The 17597-nt window shown below is 36.1% G+C and overlaps 1 protein-coding gene across 3 annotated transcripts in view; it reads left to right on the forward strand.

The window, feature by feature from the left end:
* Positions 1 to 2363: 2363 nt before the first annotated feature.
* The window catches only part of LOC148078021 (myosin heavy chain, skeletal muscle), a 32151-nt gene continuing 16917 nt past the window's right edge, over positions 2364 to 17597 (forward strand). Inside the window, exons 1-5 of one of the 3 annotated variants that reach the window (XM_087794582.1) lie at positions 2364 to 2550; positions 11059 to 11286; positions 12265 to 12369; positions 14124 to 14209; positions 15405 to 15492. In XM_087794582.1, coding sequence (XP_087650708.1) covers positions 2482 to 2550; positions 11059 to 11286; positions 12265 to 12369; positions 14124 to 14209; positions 15405 to 15492 — 576 coding nt within the window. In that variant the 5' untranslated portion in view covers positions 2364 to 2481. Of the gene's footprint in view, positions 2551 to 9625; positions 10015 to 11058; positions 11287 to 12264; positions 12370 to 14123; positions 14210 to 15404; positions 15493 to 17597 lie in introns of those variants that run through there. The other 2 variants (XM_087794580.1, XM_087794581.1) reach the window with 2 other exon arrangements.

Genomic DNA, 17597 nt, shown 5'->3' on the forward strand with positions numbered 1-17597 from the left:
AGAATATAAAAAGAGATAAACAAGAAATGCAAAACGGAATCATTTTATAAAATATAGTCGTACAAAATATAAAGGTTTTAAGAATCCTTATAAAGACTCGTTTAGCCATCATGGGTCTCAAGACAACAACTGATGAAGCATTCTTTTATTCATCCATTTCCTGCGGCTTAATCCCTTATGGGGTTCACAGGGGCTGTAGTCTATGCCAGATTATTTGGGCAATTGGCAGCGAACACCCTGGACAGGATGCCAGTCTGTCGGAGAGCAAACAGAGACATTCAACCATTGACACACACACTCATACCTATGGACAATTTCCTTAAATTTCCAATAAACCTCTGTTTGTTTTGGACTGTGAGAGAAAACCGGAATTCCTGGAGGAAAACCAAGCAATCAAGAAACATTCTTAAAAAAAAAAATCCATGTTAATTTGTATTAAATCTTCTTGTAATTACAGTAATGTGGTTTTAATTGGAATCGTAAATGTTTGTATTAAGTCTCTTTGCTAAGTAAGTTTGCTCACCTCAGATAACAACATAAAGTATTTATTTAAAATGCATCATGTGATTGACTATCTGCCTATGTTTGTGTGTCAAAAAATAAAAGGGGTGATTGAAATCAACCAGGACACAATAAACAGAAGCTTAAACACAGTAATTAGCTGGCTGGTGCCTGTAATGCACCCTCAGGTTAATTAGGTCTGACACACAGTGTATTTTTTTCAGGTCAAATTCTTGCACACATGCTGACATCCGCTTTACTCGCACTGTCATCTGATCCACTCTAGACAATAAGCTTGTAAAACATCCTGAGGCTGATTAAAAACCTACAACCTGCTCTTTTCATGCCCCCGAGATGAAACAAGACAAATTACCTGCCGCTGTCATTTTTCCAGCGTTGCTGGGCAAATATATCACAGTCTGCATGATTTGTTTGCCGCCTGCAGACACAGCGAGTGCGGTTTGATGATAAACTGACACTTTGACAGACGTGCACTGATGTGAAATGAAGTGCAACAGAGGGAAACTTATTATTGATGGAAACTTTTCTAAGAGCTTCTAATTCTTTGTGAATACTTTGAGTTCATGCGGTTGAACAAATTGATACTCAAGAGGATCTTGTCTCGTACATCTTTAAGAGAAATGAGACGGATCTGACAGATTGATGCATGCTGTAAAATAGCAGGGACACTAGCTATCAATTTAGCTCCTTCAAATATTTATTTATATAATTGTATATAATTTAAAATGTCTATAATATTAAAATCACATCATTTGTTTTGTTTTTTTCAAAAATGTTTGTTTTAGTTGAACTTTGTATTAATGAAATGAATGAATCTAAACTGTCTTAAACAAATAACAACAATGCCTACATTTATTTTTTCAATCCATGCAACATTAAAAATGTATATACATCATATAATTAACAACACATTTTGTTGAGTAACTTTTTATTTAATTCTCTCAAATAACCTCTTTTAAAGATTTCTGCTATTTTATATTGTTGATTATTATTATTTGATATTATAGTCCCATTTTTTTAAGGGAACAAAAGAACAAAAACAAAAACATATGTACGATTAAATAAAGAAAATGAAAAAATGGTGAAACTGTGTCACATACATATCTTTATTTCTATATTCATAGCTGACCTCTCTCCCCCGGGACACCCACTGTTCCAACTGTTCCGTCAAACAGTAGACTGAGGTGTCACAGTTCAAGAATTTGTTCTATCTGTATGGAAAATGAATATTATTTAATAAAATGTAAAAGTTTTATCCTTTCTATTTCATTATTCATATGTAATTTTAATTGTTCTCCTCTTTTTTTCTTTTTTTTTATTGTATATTTGTATCTATTCCTCTCACTTTTTGAATTATTATTAATTTATTAATAATTTATTATTATTATTTCATTCTGTACAAATGCTGATAAATGGAAAATATTCGTGCAGACTAGAAAGTATAAACATTTTAAATCTGCATTGTTTCTATATTAATAAAATGGTATATTTTTGCCAAAACAATGACATAAAAATAAGCTGAAATGGTGCAAACAGTGATTTCCGGAATTGTGGATTTAGACTAAATTAACTGTACATACTTGTTAATTGTGATTGAAAAGAGCATTGATCCTCGTCATTACTCAAATAATCTGAAAGCGCTGTCAGCATGGTTTGTCACCACACTGGTAAGTACAATAAGAGTGTGTGTGGCAAACACACACACACACGAAAGCAGTAACATGCGGGTGTCAAAAAGGTGTCCACTTCCTGCCTGAGCGAGGGTGTGTGTTTAAAGGGTCAACAGACAAGCACATCTTCATTTGCAGACTCTCACACACCCTCTGTCTTCTCCCTCTCTCTCTCTCTCTTTCTCCCCCCCCCATAAGTACACACATTTCCACTCCCACAGCCCCGAGAACACACACACATGCCGGGGCGGTCGGGTGAAGACAGCATGGGAGGTTGCGCTCAGTGAGGATGGAGAAGAGAGTGTGTGTGATCCAGACTGACTTCCACCAGTACAGACCGACCATCGCTCTGGCTCACGTAAGAAAACATAAGTGTGTTTTTTTCCTCGTGTTTTGGTCTAGTTGGTGCTCTGACCCTAGGACTCCTCCTCGGTGACAGCCCACTCACACCTGATCTACAGGGGGCGTCATACTTCCAAAAGTGACTGATGAGACTTTTAAAAAAGTCTTCTCTAGCTCTTGAGTCTAATTTATATTAACAGAATATAAGTGTCTTTTCAACTTGTGCATTTTGCTGTTATTATTGGTGTTAGTGTTGTTTTTTTTTAACCATAATTTGATCAAGTTTGAAGCGGCTCTGCAGAGTCTGTCAAAGCCTCACTACCTCCCAACACTCAGCGAAGAATGCACACACAAACAGAGACAGTAAAAGTGCTCGCAGGCAGATTTAAGGTGCTAATCTGTGAAAGTTGTAAAAGACAAGAGACAAGTGAAGAGGCTCTGGGCCACATTCTGACCTCGCGGAATAATGTTGTCTTTTGTCTCCACCGTCCAAAGACGAGGGGGTTCAAAGGTTGAATCCATCCACTCGTTTTCCTGAAAGAAATTGACAGGTATTAATGATTTTAATTAAATAGCCGTTTTTGTCAAGTGGTGGTTTTTGGTTGCTTATTGTGGACATGCTGTTTTTTAATCAGGGCTATTCAGACCCTGTATGACCTGATTCTTGTTTGCTTTGCTTGTACTAGTTCAGCTTTACTTTACCTCACCATGTCTGTGTTGCTGATTCTATTCACAATTTTTATAAATAGAATTCTTGCTGCCGCCAGATCCTCTCCCCTTTATAAGAATCAGAATTCGTTTCATTGCCATTTTCAGTGCAAAACCACCAAGTTGTGTGCAACATTAAACATTAAATAAATCTAAAATAAACATAAACATAAATAAAACAATTATTTACATAGTGCAGATTAAGAGAGTAGTAGTATGTTTGCTTTCAGGAGTCTAGGCTCAGTCATCTGGGGGAGACTCAAAGCTGTTAAGAAGGTAACTGAGGTGGCTCAGGGACCTTCTGAGGGTGCTTCCTGGACACCTTTCTGGTGATGCAGTCCAGCACGAACACTGGAAAGAGGCCCCAGATCCTTCAGAGAGGATTTGTCTCTCGATTGAACTCTTTCACTAGAGCTAGAGGAGGTTTCAGGGGGGAGTCTCTGCTAACCCAACTATTGAACTCTGTTAAAATACCTTTATATTAACATTTTTCTGTGTAATCTTGAAAACCAATAGTCACCATCTGGTCTGGACGATCAATGGTCCTGGTTTTGTCTTTGTCTCATGTTCTAACAGGGATCTAGAATCATAATCACATTTTTTTCTGCTCCTTTAATGATACCCATGACATAAACATCTTGAATATCAACTCCAATATGGTGCATATGGTGCAATATGATGCTTCTTTAAGTCAAGCAAGTTTTCAGGTTTATCATGTGTGTACTACATTTTCTTCTGTCTATCTATCTTTTAGTCTCAATCGGGAAAAGTCCACATATGTTTTAATGCTTTTTAAATGTATTCATCAGGCATATACTATACTAGCTGAAGTACCCGGTAGTGACCTGGGGATTTTGCATAATATTTCAAAAGAAAAATATTAATATTTTTATTGTCCCTTAAACATGGATTTAAAAGGGTGCTAGCGACGAGCGAAATGAACCTATTTCCACTAGTGTAGCTGATAAGAAGAGTGGTTAGTCAATGGTTATTTTCAGCCTATTTGGCTTTTGCGGACGAAGAAGCGCCCGGCCCCCAAAAATCAGGCTTGATCCAGACACAGGGCAGTTCATGGCGGTCAATTGGACCCCAAGAAGCTTCATGTAGGACCGTGAAGCACCTGTGAGAGGATATTTAGGAGGATTTTAAAACTATTTATGATATTACCTGTAGACTACATCTCTTTTTAACATTCAACTAAAAGTTATTATTTACACATAAATACAGGTAACATTTTAATGATTAAAACATCATAGGTATTAAAGCTTTAAATGAATAATATAATTACATTTGACGCTTAAAACTTACTCAATTACAACAAATAAAATGTGCAGGTAAAACTGCTATAAAACCACTTATTAACAGCAGGTTGATCATCAAAGCGATATATAAAAAATGGGCTCATGCTGTTTCATCTCTAAAACTACTCTTAATGAAAGGACACCTGTTGGTTTGCAGATAATTTGAGGCCATCTAGTCCGACAGTGAACTCTCCAGCTATTATGATCCGCCTCATAGCTGGATGTTATTCCTCTGTGATAATTGCTCAACTACAATCATGCCATTGATATGATTTACACTCCGTGACCTGGAGTCAGTCAAGCGAGGGAGTGTTGGTGCATTTGGAGACGCTCAGATGATCAAAGCGAATGTGTTTCTCCTTCACCTGTATTCAGAGTTCAGTCAGAGGCCACGCTGGAATACATTTGGATGGAAAACAGTCTTTGTATGTTGACAAGCACTAACCACAAGAAATGAACGAGGCTTCGCCATTCAACTTTTAAAGAAATACACCGGAAAAAGTTTTGAATTTGGTTCCTATAGAGGCTTGTAAAGATCCTAAAGTCCCTTGTTGTATTTATATTTACACATTTAGAAATAAAATAAATAAATATTTTTTTAACTGACCAACATCTCAATGAAGCCATACATAGGGGAAATATGACCACTCAAAAGAAAATAAAAATGTTTTTCATGTGACCTCATAATGAATGAAGTAAACTATTTTATTCAACAATATTTCATGTAGAAAATTAAATTTTCTGTCCTCAAATACATCTGTTACATGTGTTAAATGAAGCTTGGTCTTATAGAAAAATAAACATACTTGTTAAAATTCTTTTTTAAACGATATAAATAATATTATTACCATACTCTTTTACATAAAGTCTCTTTGTATATATTTGTTCCCAATCTGATTTGATAAATGCATCATAGGCACATTTCAACATAGTATTATTAATATTATAAGTATTATTATTATTAGTATTGTCTTTAAGCGTCTTCAATCGCTTTCTTAAAATGCCTTATAACAAATTCTTAGTAGAGTAAAAAAGTAAAATAAAAATAATCTTTCAAGCTTTATTTAATAACTTCTAGAGCTAGAGCTAAGTTATCAGTTACAGTTACTTTTTCAAGTAAAACGTAGTGATGGGCTAATGAAGCCTTATTGAAGTGTGTCGTTATTTGCAGAGCTCACTAGATCTGCTCTGTAATCTATTGATTTAATAGCTATTTTATTGTAACCTCACTTGAATTTTAAACTAAGAGCGCCACCTACTGTTAAATAGCCCAGTGCTTCATAAGGCTTCATTAGCCCATCACGAGTAACAGTGGAAGAGTCAGTAATTTCACTGATATCCTGATACACTCATACAACCTTTTAACCTTCTCTCTCACTCTGAAGTAAATAAATAAATATAGTTTTGTATTTAATCTTGATTTGCTTGTATTAAGTTCTTTATATTACTTTTTGTTTGATTTAACCGTTGAATGCTTGAAGCTACTTTAAACAACTTGGTCTTATCCATGTTTTTATTCTTAAACAAATGAAAGATCTACTGATATAGTTACTTGTTTGTGTGATTTTAAATGTTTCAAGTATTGAAGCAGAGGTTAGGTTTACAGGCGAGCAGAAGTCTGAGACAACAGAGTCCTGCTGAGACCAAAGCTGGGTTATTCAGGTCAAAACTTGCAGTGTAATGTTCAACATTGATGGACAGATTTTGTTGCAAACAAATGGCCGAACATTTTTTCTTTGTTGTAAGATATGGACAATAACCGGGGCTTAGAGGCTTGAGCCCTGTGATCGTGCGAAAGTCGAACCATTTTAGATGTCACCTTTATCTTCCCCTACAGTCGAGGCTCTGTCAGGAAGATGGATCTTGAGTGCTGTGGTAAATCCCACTCTGACAAGTAAATATATTTTGTGTTCAAACTAGCAATGCAAAGAACATTCATGTGTGTTAGCTCATGGTGAAAAGACACATGTGCTAAATCTTGTTTTGACAACACGCCAATTACACTTAGGAAAGATGATATGATATTTCCAGGTCTAATTTCCTACTGACACACTGATGTGACTTTACTTTTGTAACTAAGTGGAGAGTGGAGGTAATGATAGCCTTTTTTAGCAGATACCAACGCTCAAGCAGCAACAGGTTTTTCTGTCTGTGTGTCTTTCCCCAACACAGCTTTCCCTTTTAAAAGTTGTCTTCTTCTGATCTCACGCTGGAAAATCAGCCCACATCTGTTTTTCCCTGTCAAGGAAACTGCTCCGTTTTTTTTTTCTCAGCCTCAGAAGCAAAGCCAGGAATGACTTGTACAATCTTGTTAGGTGTGAAGAGAAAATAAAAGGCCTTTGATTGGCGTCGGCATGTCCAGTATGTGCGAGAAGTTGACAAATACTCTCAACAAAACTTTTTTTTTTTCACTGTGAACAGGAATCTGTATATACACATAGGTATTTAGATGCTGTAATGATAATAATAAAGCTTGAATATGGACATTTAACTCATCTTTTTTCTTTGTGAGAGAGAAAAAACACAAAACTATGATAACCACAATATTATTCTTACATTACAATATTTATTTTCTATCAATGGACTGTGTTAAACCTTGTAAAAAAAAGTTGGATACAATGCAAACACCGAAAATAATGCGTGCAAAGCTTTTAAATGTCACTTCTGTACCAACAAAATACAATTTGCTACACTTACATCCAGTGTTTCCTGTTAATAAAAAATGTTATTGATTTATTTAAATGTTATTTATCTTTCATAATCAGATTTATTTTTGTATTTTCACAGCCTGGGTAAGTTAACTATGTGCCTCCCAAGTAGCAAACTGATGTCTGGGTTCTATTGGTGGGAATGCTTGTGCTGGATGTGAAGACTTTACCTGGACACCTGTTAACTATCGATCTCTGACGTGTATTCAAGTGAATTAAAGCAACAGTATGTAATATTTTAGATTTTTTTTATTGGTCAAATTTTCTACCAGAACCAGAAACCGAAACAACAAGATCCTTTATCTGGTTTTCGTAAGCAAATGTGTGCACAGAAAATTGCCAAAGCGGAGCAGAGAGTTTATGACACTGTAGTTAAAATAATTGTTCTACCATCTTACATTTTAGGGAAATGGCTCGAGGGGGCTGGTCTTACAGCAGAATACTATTATAGACACTGTTCACTATAATAGGCAGAATAGTGTTGACACTTAACACTCATGTCAGTTCAATGAAAGAAGTCCTGAGTTTTTATCCCTAAATGTATTGCATTTAATATATATCATCAGTGTGTGATTGTGTGTGCGTAGCTTAGTGTGAAGCGCTTTAGGTGCTGAAAAAGCGTTTCAACAATTATTAAAGACAAGTTGATATATCTCATCCTCGATTCAAATAACTTTGTTTTTTCGTTTGTTTAATTTCATCTCATGTCAAAAGTGATCATCTGTTTACATTTACTTAACTTTATTTTACTTAACACTGCTTCTATAGTCCTCACAACATTTAAAGATAATAAAGAAGAATGTGTAAAACCATTGTTTTTATTCCGCCCTTTATTTACGCCTATGGTTAAAGTATCCATTTGTCTTACAATAAGTGTGAGCATAAGGTTGACCCTACCTACATGTCTAATAAGAGCATAATATTTAGAGTAAATACATCTCCCAAAGGCAGAATGTTATTTTGGTCTTGAAGTACTTTTGAATCCTGAAGAGATCTGCCCTTATATCATCTCAGGGTCAAGGTTACCCGGTGGCCCGAATACAAATTTGTTTGTGGTTTCCCTTGTGTTACCTCTATGTCAAGGTGAACGACCTCCAAGGCTTCCAGCGATACATATGCAGTGGTTTAGGCCATTCATCAACCCATCCAAGAGATAACAGTTAAAACATTTTTGACCAGGGTGAAGGTAAAAAGCTTCCCAGACAGAAGCTGCTTTTAGGGTGCATTTGGGCCCTGCTTGGGCTTCCCCTCTAGGGGTCATATTGTCCAATACTGTGGTAGCTCTCAAAGGTTGAGTGCAAGTAGGTATCACAAGAGTACCATGTACCGTGTGCAGCCCACATACCGGTGTTAAATTTACCTCAAAGAGCATTGCTGGATGGGTTGCCATCATGGATTGAATAATACATTTACATATTAAAAAAAATGAGTAATTGAAGAAAACCATAAAAGTGGTTGCAGTGTGATATACTTGCAGCAGATAAGTGATTCAAAAGTTGTGAGGAATCCTCATGGGAGAATGTGCGTGTGGGCACTGCTTGGGAGAATAAAGAATGTCCAGCTGCTCCAATGGAATATCTCTTGGTAGTCTGTCTACTTAATTTGTATGTAAAACATTTAGAAAAGAACAGAAAAAAGCCACATTCCAACAAATCCACGGTTATTCTACTTTCTTCTTCTTTGGGTTTTACAGCTCTGTTTCCAAGCAGCCTACATCTCCGGGGATAAAAAGGATACTATTTGGAGTAGTTTTATATGGTCATATTGTGGTTTGTAAAAACCCAAGATTCACATTCAAAAGGTTCGAAACATAAACTTTATGTTCTATTGTCTTCCTCAATCGAGACGATGCAGTCGTGATTTATGAATCAGATTCATTCCAAAAGTTGTCTGTTTTTTTTGGCCTTTTTAGTTCTTTGCTCAGATTCTTGTGGTCATATGTTGTGACGCTCAATTCAAAATGTCAACACATAAACACAATCAGCCCTGTTGTTCTTGGAAGGATGAATGCGGCAGCCTTGTGGGCGACCATGTGGGTGAACCAGACATTCATCACATGTTATAATGTAAACCGAGAAGAGAGTCGGGCATGATGACAGTCTGGAGTCTTGTTTTATTGTTGTACTGTGGTTCAGTTCTGAAGGGACGAGGCATGGATGGACTTCTGCGGGAGGATGTTTAAGGATTTATACCCTCCTTCTTTTATGAAACTCAACACCAGCTTCTTCTAGTCTGGGAAACCTCTGTGTGTAGTGAGAGGCACCTGTACGTGGGGGAGGAGACTGCTGCAGCTCAGACAGAGACATCATTTTTAAGAGTCCAAAAGCTGCAAGCTCTCCGGACATATTCGGAACTGGTTGTTTGGATTTCAGTAGCATACCGTAACACCTCCAATAAAAGTGGAGGGTTGATTGAGAGGAGAGGAAACGAGCAGGACTGAAAGCGGATGACAGATTAACCGTGTGGAGAGAACAAAAATATGGTTTGCAGAGATTCATGAAGGAGGTTTGCTTGTTCAGACCGGTGCTACGCAAGGATCAGTGACTGTCCACCTGGAACCAGCCAAACGGTTGTGTGTCAAGTGGCGTAGAAGAGAGATCTGGATGTGTTAAGACTAGAGAAAGTATCTCTGTGATGATGTCAGTGAATAGCCCGTCCCTCGACGAGGATACCAGCCGGAATCACTCAGATCCTGGACTGGAACCAGAAGCCGAAGATCTAGACTGGGATGGATTCAGCACCACATTGGACAACGGATTAACAGTTGGGTATTTTACTGCCAATCTTGTGTGAGGAAGAGTAAATGTGCTCATAATCTGAGGCTTTGACACTTTTTCCAATGTCGTCAAGTAAACAACAATCGGTCATATCTAGTGTGTCTGATATTTTCACGAGCCATCTCTTCTTTTTTCCTTTATTCACTCATGAATAACGGGTCTTTCATGAATTGCTCATTATGACCGTGCACATTCTTATCTGACGTTGATCTGACGAGGATCATGAATGCTCAGGAATTTAGAGATAGTTAACTTGGCAAAGCCTGTACCGCTGTCCTATAAAGGTAATCATTTCACCCACATTTCAGAGTAAGATCCCTTTCGGTGTCAGACAGGTTGGACGCACCTGTGCCAAGCAAATAAGAGATTATGCAAACAATGTGTCATTCAATGAAAAGCAGGAGGGACGGATTATAGAAACAACATTTATGCCTCTACAAAAAAGGGACTTGATTGTTGGGAGGGTCAGCTAACATTAACTTACTGTGTTCTGCTTCATATTTAACATCTGGTGAAATTAATGAGTGTTGGCTTTAGACCAGTTTGTGTAGAAATCTATGAACATTTAATTGACTTCAGAGTGTAGTTACAACACATCTGACAGGATGTTTATACAAACAAGACCGAGTCATGTTTTTCTATATTTTATGGAGGTTTTTCAGTTGTTGAAAAAAAAAGTTTAGAACCAGATAAAATGTCCTCAACTCTGATAATTGGTCACATCAGTTCTCACTTAAATCTTGACCTACATATCTGCTCTTTGTTTAAACTTGTCAAATAAGTCACTTCATGTCACTGCTGAATGGAGGAAAGAGGGTGTGGGTGGGATATCAAAGACATTTGGGGAAAGAAAATAAGATTCCTTACAAAAAAAAAAAAATCTTTAACAATATTTTCCATCGTAAATAGGATCTTATCTTTCGAAAAAGGTCTGCTTTTTGCATCTTAAAAAAACACATTTTGGAGTGTTCACTATGAGGAAAACTGTTTTCATTGTAAAACTAACAATGAGGTTTGTCACAAACTGCAGGAGCAGGAGCGTCTTCAGGCTTCGGAGCAGCACTGCGACGAGCTGGAGAAGGCCAGGTGTGACTTGGAACGGCAGCTCTCGGGCCTGTCCGAGCGTTTGGAGGAAGAGGAGTCCTGCTCACTTCACCTGGCTTTACAGAGGGATCGCCTGGAGGTCGAGTGCAGCAACCTTCGACTGGACCTGGACGACCTGGAGAGTGCACTCGCTTTGTCCGAAAATAAAAAACAGGTAGAATACATTATAATCTTTGAGGCTTTTATGACATTTAATTTATAATAATTTTCCATTTTGGAAGTTGTTACTATTATTACAATGTACATCAACTGATTTAATATATATTCTTTTTTTTTTCTATAATGACTCACAGAGAATACTGTATATTGACTGGCACCTTCTGGATTAAATTGTATGACTCACCTAAAATAGAATAGTAAATAATATGACGTTGGTTCTTCCCTGTTGCATTGGACATATTTTTCTAGTTTATGAACAGCCTTGAGGGACACATTGAATGAGGGCACTTAGAGTGTGACATGCATGTAAGGAAGTTTCCTTTTTCACACTCAGTTTGATGGAATGTCAGTTGTTTTGATGTTCAGAGTGGTGCTTGATTCACATATCTCGGTGTCCTCCGTTTAGACTTCTTGACATGCTTTGATGAGGTGCTATGCTGGATCAAGATTGTATCTTTGTCCAAGAATTCCAGACTTTTCTCAGAAACCTTTTCCCACTTCATCTGTATTCTTTTTTTCTTCTTCTAATGAGACTGTGATATATTTCAATGCGTTTAGTCAGTAGTTAATATAACAAAATGTTTTTGATCCAGTCTTTGAGATCTACTTTAAATCATCAGTTTTGACTTTTATATCCCATTAATTTTTCTTCAAAGTTGACCCCACACATGCCCCATTAGCTTTACTATGTGAACCAGTCAATAACCGAACAAACAAAAGAAAAACACAACATCTGTTTCGACAAACACATAAGCTAATAAAACTGACATTCCCGATGCTGTTGTCAATACTTGTTTCATTTAAAAGAACATCTAAGTTATCTGCACATGTATTGTTGGCACTTTGACACAATTAGAATTGTATTTTTAAATTGTCTGCAGTATTTAATTTTATATGAGACGTATGTAGTGGTTCAAACATTTCCCAGACTGTCTATTGTTGTTTTTGTTACTGTTAATAATCTGTTTTCTAGTCATCAGAAAGTGAGGTGAAGAGGCTTCTGGAGCAGCTGATCCAAAAGGACAAAGCTCTAAAGAATTTTCAACCCGAGAAAGACTGCCTGGTGGAGCTCAGCCAGGTGAGACCTGTTTTTGGAGCAGCAAACTGCAAAACTTGTCAGTCCATTAGGAATAAAAAAAAAAAACGGAACATATCTTGATAATCTCCTGTTGAACATTTTTCTGACGCTTCTCCCACTGAAATCACGTCACCTTTTATACAAGTTAAAATAACCATGAATTCTTCCTTTCATAAAGGATTTTCTCTGCATTTTGTGATGAAATTGGTTTGAACACGTAGAAAAAAAACTTGATTTACAATGATACCCTTGTGTTTCATGGGGTTCTGAGCCAAGTTGTGAATGGAAAACAAATTTCAAAGAATGCCATATACAGCCAGACCTGCATATTGGTCTGTGTTGTACATGTGCTCTTTAACAACTAAAGCCCTTTTCTGTATTTTGTAAAGATGATCCATCCCGACAAGTTTCTGGCAAATAGAAAGTTAAACATTGGACATATATTATAGTTGTGATGACCAGGATTATCAGAGAAAGATTTTATTCTATACTGTTGCCAAAAAACTCCCCCATGTGGATAGGTCAATTGAAAACTTGCTTTAAATTAAATTCAATACATTACTCACAGTTAGGGTCAATCTTTTAAATGCAACCATGGACCAACTGCTTGACATTATTCCCAACTTCTTTGGAAGTCTCAATGTGCCCCACAGATGATATGAGTCAGTGTGATTTTGGGACACATGTGCCGGGCAGACCCCAACATGTTGTTGCTATGCAGAGTGAGCAAGAGAGGGTCAGGACTGCTGACCAAAGAGAAGAGCTTGCTGCAGATGCAAGCTGAAGATGTGAATCAATATTTATAACAGCATTTAAAGATACATTCTAAATATCGTGTATTGACTCCCCCTTCACTCTGGTGCCTGTGAAATAAATTGAAGCTGAACAAACAATACATAAAAACAATGACCTTTCATCATTGTCCTGCTAAGGCACACTTGTGCAATATTCATGCTGCCTAACCATCTGGATATGACACCTGTATGGTGACCTTGGTAAAGGAGAAGTTCTCACAAACTCAGATAAAGACAGATTTGTGAACGATACTTGTTTAGAGAAATGTCTGTTTTATGATCTTTCACTTCAGCTCACAAAAGATGGAAGCACAAACAAAAACCTAACAAAAAATGTAATTATATGGTAGCTTTTAAGTACTTTCAGACCGTGGTACTATCTTAATATTTACTCCAAAACCACTACTACTACTACTACTAGCGGTGGTACTAATACTGAGTTGTTTGCAATATTTCTCAGCAGCAGCCATTCAAACTTGCTATGCGAGAAATTCACAGCTAAAGCTATTACCCACATTTTTTTCATCAATGTGTTTTAATTTTCTTAATATTTTGTAAGCAACTTTAGCTAGTCGTTTCAATTCAGCTATTAGCTGATGCTAAAAACTGCATCTCCAGCTGGTTTTTCCATGTAAACGAGTTAGCTTGGTAAGCTATTTAAACATTTAATATTTAATATTATATCATATTATAAAGTGTACACATATATTAACATGCTATATGTTTACACTTTCACTTTGTGAGCATTGGCTTTCAAATTGAAGTTGTTTTTGGTGGAGCTACATTACCTAGCATACTCCTGTGTTAGCCTTCAAGCTAAATTGGCACCCTTTCTGTGTTAAATTCTTCTTTTTCTTCTTTAAAAATATTTTTCAAGGTTTCCATTTATGAGGAAAGAATTAGAATCTCACTGAAGCGGTATTACATGGCCACTTTATAATAATAATACTTTTTTATTAGGGGTCAAACCGAAGATGGAGTGAGGATGTTGCTGAGGAGAGGCTGGGAGCTCACAACAAGAGTGGGCGAGAAGACCTTATCAAAAGGTCAGTTTCAACAACCTTGTCATGAGTCATGAGAGTGTTTAATTGATTTAAGATTTTTATGCTAATGTAAGATTAATGGATTTTAATCTCTATTCTAATAATGGTCTGTTTGTTTACAAATCTGAAAGTGCATAAAATTAAATGTTTAAAAGAAAGATTTAAGATTAAATAACTCTGTACTAACAAATAATTAACAATTAATCCATATAACTTATTTTAAGTCACTTTACACACAAAATACTCCTATAAGATGGCAGTCTCTTATATGAAAAAAAAAAATTTATTTTATAATGATGCAATACATATTCATTTTTAAATAGTATCAAATACATAATAGTAACTCTTTTCATCAGTAACATGTTGAGAGCTTGAGGAGTTCCGATTTAGAAAATCAATGTGTGTGAGTGGGTTTGATTTTAATGACGTTTCATTTATAAACAAAATATATTCAGAGCATTACATCCCTTGTGTCGACTACACATAGAAGAAGACAAGAACATATACAAATACAAATTAGAAATCTGTGTGTGACATTACTCGTCTTATCTTCTACACAAACCTTTAAAACAGTCATTATCTAGTGTACCCAAAGAGGGCAGTGATTTGCTCTCAGTGTTCTTTGTTGGAAAATTTGTAACAATTCCATGCTGCTCTTCAAGGACTGCGGTTTAATAATAATACATTGAAAGCGCCAAATGATGGAACATTACATCAACTGGTTCAAGATTTCCCATTTAGAGCCTCAAACTGTGTTGAAAACGTAACAAAAAACAACAACCAAGAAGCCTCAATTAATGTAAAATTACAATTACTTTGTTGCTGTAAAACAAATGAGAAACAACTTTTTATTTATTCAACCTCTTTGAAATAAGGTGGTCTTTGTAGGCTTCAGATGAGGACTATAGGTAGGGCTTCTTATTTGGCTACAGCAAGACAAGACAGCATCAAGCATCGAAATAAGGTCAACCGCCTGCACAAATTTTTTATTTTTTCGTGTTATATAAGAAATGTAGAGATTAATTTTTATTCATAAAGATTTAGTTTTTCAATGGCAATTGTTTGCTAAAAAAACATATATATTTTGGGCTAAAGAAATTGAAATGTCCAACTTTAATCACCTTCAATATTTCAACATACACATTGGATTTCTTAATGGAAAGACGTATTTTGCCATATTGTGCTTTCTCTGCTGCAGGAAGGACATGGAAATGAACAGAACTAGCACCAAGCTGCAGGCTGAAGATCTGAATATGGACCTGCACAGGAAAAGCATGGGGCTACAAGTAAGCTGTGTTTTTCCTGTAGTCATTTCTGTATATGACTGATAATATGTGTGATTTTCCGTGCTTAGCCAATTGATTTGCCAATTGTGTTTGAAAATATAGGATTAAGAGAATGAAGATTGTTAGACCAAAATACTTATTTCCTCATCTGTATTTTAATTAACAAATTAAGAAGACATGCTTCACAGGTTCACAATGTTTGTGAAAATGTAAGTTTAATGTGTAGAAAACACTTTTCAATTCGTCCATATCAATGTTTGTAAAGTAAAATAATATCGAAAATATATTTAATGACCATAAATATAAAAGGTCTAGTCCTCCTACATGTATTATGATACCTTGTTGAGTAATTCTTAAAACATAATGGATCTCAATTTTGTCAATAATTAATTACATATTTAGTTGGAAATGGTTTAGCTGGAATATCAAACCCTCTAATAGTCGTACTTAAACATGTAAACGACGATTAAACTAATGGTCTATTATTTTGTATTTAGTTCTATAAATGATCCACATTCAAAACTTCTTGCACTTGTTAATAGTTTTTGGTCAGCTCTACATTTTTTTCTTTTCTCAGACTAATATTTCATACTAACGTGTCTTGTCAACATAATCTATCTTTACATTATACCTCAAGCACAAAGAAGTCATTACTGTGTAGCCGTGCACAGGAATCAAGGCTGGTATGTGGCTTCTATCTGCAGCCTCTAATTTTAAACTTTTTTTCCCCTCAAATTTAATTACCTACACTCTTTGATAGCATCTTCCTCCGTCTGCAGCTGGTTCTTGGAATAGTCTTCTATGAATCACCAGCAAAACAATGGGCCTTATAGTTCCGCTCTGGCAATGCACAACAACTACACGCAGAATACTTGCAAAAAGCCACAAGTGTAACTAAATACAGTGTTTTTGAGGGGAAGTTCCTTGACTCACCGTCAGAGATGAAGACTCGGTAATGAGTATGGTTGGTAAAGTGGTCGGGACTTTCGCAAACAAGCGGTTGCATAACGGTAAATAATATGTTCCTAATGAAAATAATAGGAAAAAAATGATGTCACTTTAACGTTCCCATTATGAATGAATCATCATATCGTCATAGTTTAATTGGAACAGTAAAATTTATTTAATTGCAAATGTTTTTTTAAATGGTTAGAGTACTTATTATAGATTTGATTATCCTCAAAATCCAGACTGGAATTAAAAATTAAAACTATTCAATTGATGCAATACAGTGATGTTTTCTATGGATAAACAACACAACCAGTAACCTGGCTCTTGGTTGCACACATAAAGAAACAAACGGCTCTTTGCTTCCCAGTCAAAATCCAACCCGATATCAGTGAAGTCATCTGAGACAAAATCAAAGTGTTTATCGAAAGCGCCGAGCAAAAAGTCAATTTTGAAAACATCTAAAAAAAAACACAAGTCAACTTCAGTCAATGAGATGTTCCAAGACCATTGGACCAACACATTTCCCTCTATTTCTTTCTTCACTATTGTTTTTTAAAAAACACTACCAGCAAAAGTAAGAATATGTTTTATCAACTTGCCTCACATGTTTACTCCTGGTGCACTGCCCATTTTCCACTTAGGTAACAAATCTCTTCTTACGACGGTGCATTTGACTCGACATAACAGATGGTCCTCTGTCATTTGGTACTTCCTTAACATAAACATTTGTGTATGCATGTGTGTTTGTGTGTGTGTTTTTTCAGCACTCATTAAATCTGCTAAAATAATTTAGCCTCTCACTAAATGCTCTGCATTACTTATTACTAGTATTTTGTGTTGTATGGGTCAGTCATGCAAGCAAGTTAATGGACATTGTATTATTATTGTATTTATTATTGTTCTTAAAATAATAAAGCTTGCACTTGCAGCAATCCTTTATTGCTACGTCGGTTGCTAGCTGAAATGTTTTTCGGTATTTTGATCAGCTGAAGAGTTTTCCAGGATTCAGTTGGAAATGGACCGAGTGGCCGACTCAATTCCAGATGCCGAGATTATTGCCCCCATCTGTTCCTCGACACTCTTCTTTAGATGGTCAAAGGTATCTCTATTACAGTTTCCCACTTTTAACAATTCTACCTCAATTGACAACTGTT

Source organism: Callionymus lyra, chromosome 6 (assembly GCF_982586985.1).
Source record: "Callionymus lyra chromosome 6, fCalLyr1.hap1.1, whole genome shotgun sequence".
Taxonomy (NCBI): domain Eukaryota; kingdom Metazoa; phylum Chordata; class Actinopteri; order Syngnathiformes; family Callionymidae; genus Callionymus; species Callionymus lyra.